The 2,600-nt window shown below is 45.8% G+C and overlaps 1 protein-coding gene across 1 annotated transcript; it reads left to right on the top strand.

The window, feature by feature from the left end:
* Positions 1–1,234: 1,234 nt before the first annotated feature.
* Positions 1,235–2,600, top strand: LOC109400579 (uncharacterized). Its single transcript, XM_019673064.3, has 4 exons — positions 1,235–1,533; positions 1,681–1,772; positions 2,171–2,345; positions 2,439–2,600. The coding sequence occupies exons 1-4, from the start codon at positions 1,395–1,397 to the stop codon at positions 2,528–2,530; spliced, it is 498 nt and encodes a 165-aa protein (XP_019528609.1). The 5' UTR covers positions 1,235–1,394; the 3' UTR covers positions 2,531–2,600.

Below are 2,600 nucleotides of genomic sequence, written 5' to 3' on the forward strand. Positions count from 1 at the left end.
GCAGCAGTGCTGCTGATAAAACAAAACAAAAAGCCGTTCGTTCGATCACTAATCGGTAATAAATCAATAACTTTTTCCACAAGCATCCAATTGTTTTGCGGTCTTCGAAGGAAAGTTTCATAAATGATTTTTCTACAAGAAACGTTGATCGATTTGAATTAAGGATACAAGGGGCGAGCTCTGGGATTTTTTGTTTGAAAGTGTAACTTTTCCCATAGTAAATGTTATGTAAACTTTGAACCGCTTGCGCTAAATTATAGTTTCACCGATAGCGCTGAAATTTTGTACAGTTCATATGGGACCTAAATGGGATCTAAAAAGTCGACTGGAGCGAGGATCTATTTTTTCCATACAAGCTTGTCCCATACTAATGGACAGTATGTGGTGGCGAAGAATGAACCACGAGCTCGCTGCACTCTACGGCAAACCCAGCAACTACAAGGCTGGCAAAGCTTGACGAAATCTGGATGGTACAAGACGTCGTGGAACATAGCGGGCAACAAGGATGGGAACACTCACTTGCAAAGAGTTACATTCACTTGCTATTTTCTCAGCTCAGAAACGTGCAATCAAGAAACGATGTATGGACGACTTTTGCATTGTAATTTTGTCTAAAACTTTGCCGAATAGAGTAGGGGTCGCAAACGCATACCTAAGTCGTGACAGAGTTGTAGAAGCGACTCTCCACAACGTGAGTGTAATTTACATTCACCTGCGGAAGCAACCAGCTTCCTCACGACTTCGGTATGCCTGTGCGACCCCTACTCTATTCGGCAAAGTTTGAGACAAAACCACAATGCAAAAGTCGTCCATACATCGTTTCTTGATTGCACGCTTCTGAGCTGAGAAAATAGTAAGTGAGTGTAACTCTTTGCAGGTGAGTGTTCCCATCCCTGGCGGGCAAGGTGGACTGGCCAGGTCGAGTTTGATTTGGCGAGAAGCTGTTGTAACCCAAAATGTGTGGAGTATTATAGTGGACACAGGCTATGCAAAGATATTGAACTAAAACCTATACAACAAATCTCTAAGCCGATAGAGAATCACTGATGTAAGATTTCGATCACTTTTGCAACCTACCGTAAACGAGTTCACCCACGATTGGAAACCCCTGCCTTGTAGAGTGTGTCGTTGGCCATCGTTGAGTGTCGCTAGCGTCAAGAATTGAACGTGAATTGCCGCCGCCACCCCTAGGATGATCGCGATCTCGATCACCGCTGCTGCTTGCTGCTGGTAGGTACCTTCTCCTTTGGCAGTCAGTAGTGGCGGGTAGTGGCGTTACTATACACTTCGCTTTCGGCGGCGCGGCTGCTGCGCTGGCTGTGCGGTGCCAGTAGTTCGATTAACTGCAGCGCGCCAGTCGTCGGTAGTCGCAGCAGCCAGCCAGCGCCCGGAAAATGGAAGAGAACACGTTCAGCAGGATCGGCGGCAAGTACGTGTTCATCTGCAAGGTTCTGTCCATTTTCGGGGCCATCTACTACTTCAACCAGCTGATCGAACGGAAGCCCATCTGTGTCGATGTGTCGTGTGCCGACAGTGAGTAGTACTGAGTAGCATTCTTGTTTGGCTCGTGCTGTTTGATCGGATTCGATTGGCGTCGTCGCATGGCATTGTTGTTCGCGTGGTGCCACCACGAGCGAGTGGTGAGGTTTGATTAACGACTTTTGTTTTCGGCTATTGCAGGTACCAAAAATGTCATCACTCTCACTATCAACATGATCATTTGTATACTGTCATCGCTGCTGGTCGGATTCGTCAAGACTGGCCTGAAGGAGGTGAGTGATGGATTCGAACATGTGTTCAAATGGGACTTCGAAGCAGAGATGTCGGATTGGTTTTTAAAGAATCTCCCAATAGATTATTGGAAGTGAAGAATAACATTCGGAAACTGCGGGTATGATTCCAGGTTCTGGGGCATAGTCCTTGCCTCACAGTATGTAGATTGATGCTGTAACAGACAATGAAGTGCACAAGTGATCAAGAACTGAAGGTTGCAGAGATAATGCCAGTTCAGGAAGAATTTGGAATTACGAAGCAAACGATGATTTGGAAAATAGAAATCAAAACCCATTAACCTGAAAAATCCGAGAAAATCCTCAACTTCTTACATCCCTGCTTCAAAGGTCAAAGGACGTCCATAACTCATGTGAGGAAAAACATCTCTCCACTCTAGACGAAGATCTCCTACATTCAAACGTACCGGGTGTTCATGCTCATCCGAAACCTGATTCTGTTGGTGCTGTGGACGTTCGAAATCCTGATTCGGAAACCGGCGCAGAGCAACGCCGAAGAGGAAGACGAGAAGATGGCTCAGTACATGGCGCTGACACTGCTCATCAGTATTCTGGGTAAGAATGGATCGATCACTGGCGTTTGAAATACGAGAGTCACTCTGATAGTTTGGATTAATTCGTTCTTTAATTCATGGTTCAATTCTACAGTTATTACCGGTGTGGAACTGTTGATCCTTCGTGGCGTACAATGCTTAACCGAAGAGAAACTGGCTGAAGAAAGGAGCTGCCTTGGGGCGTAACAGTGCATCGGAAGTTGAGCGTTCTTAGTTGCAGTTGATTTTTCATTTGACGTGGAAGATTGTGATTCTG

Source organism: Aedes albopictus, chromosome 2, assembly GCF_035046485.1.
Source record: "Aedes albopictus strain Foshan chromosome 2, AalbF5, whole genome shotgun sequence".
NCBI classification, from domain to species: Eukaryota; Metazoa; Arthropoda; class Insecta; order Diptera; family Culicidae; genus Aedes; species Aedes albopictus.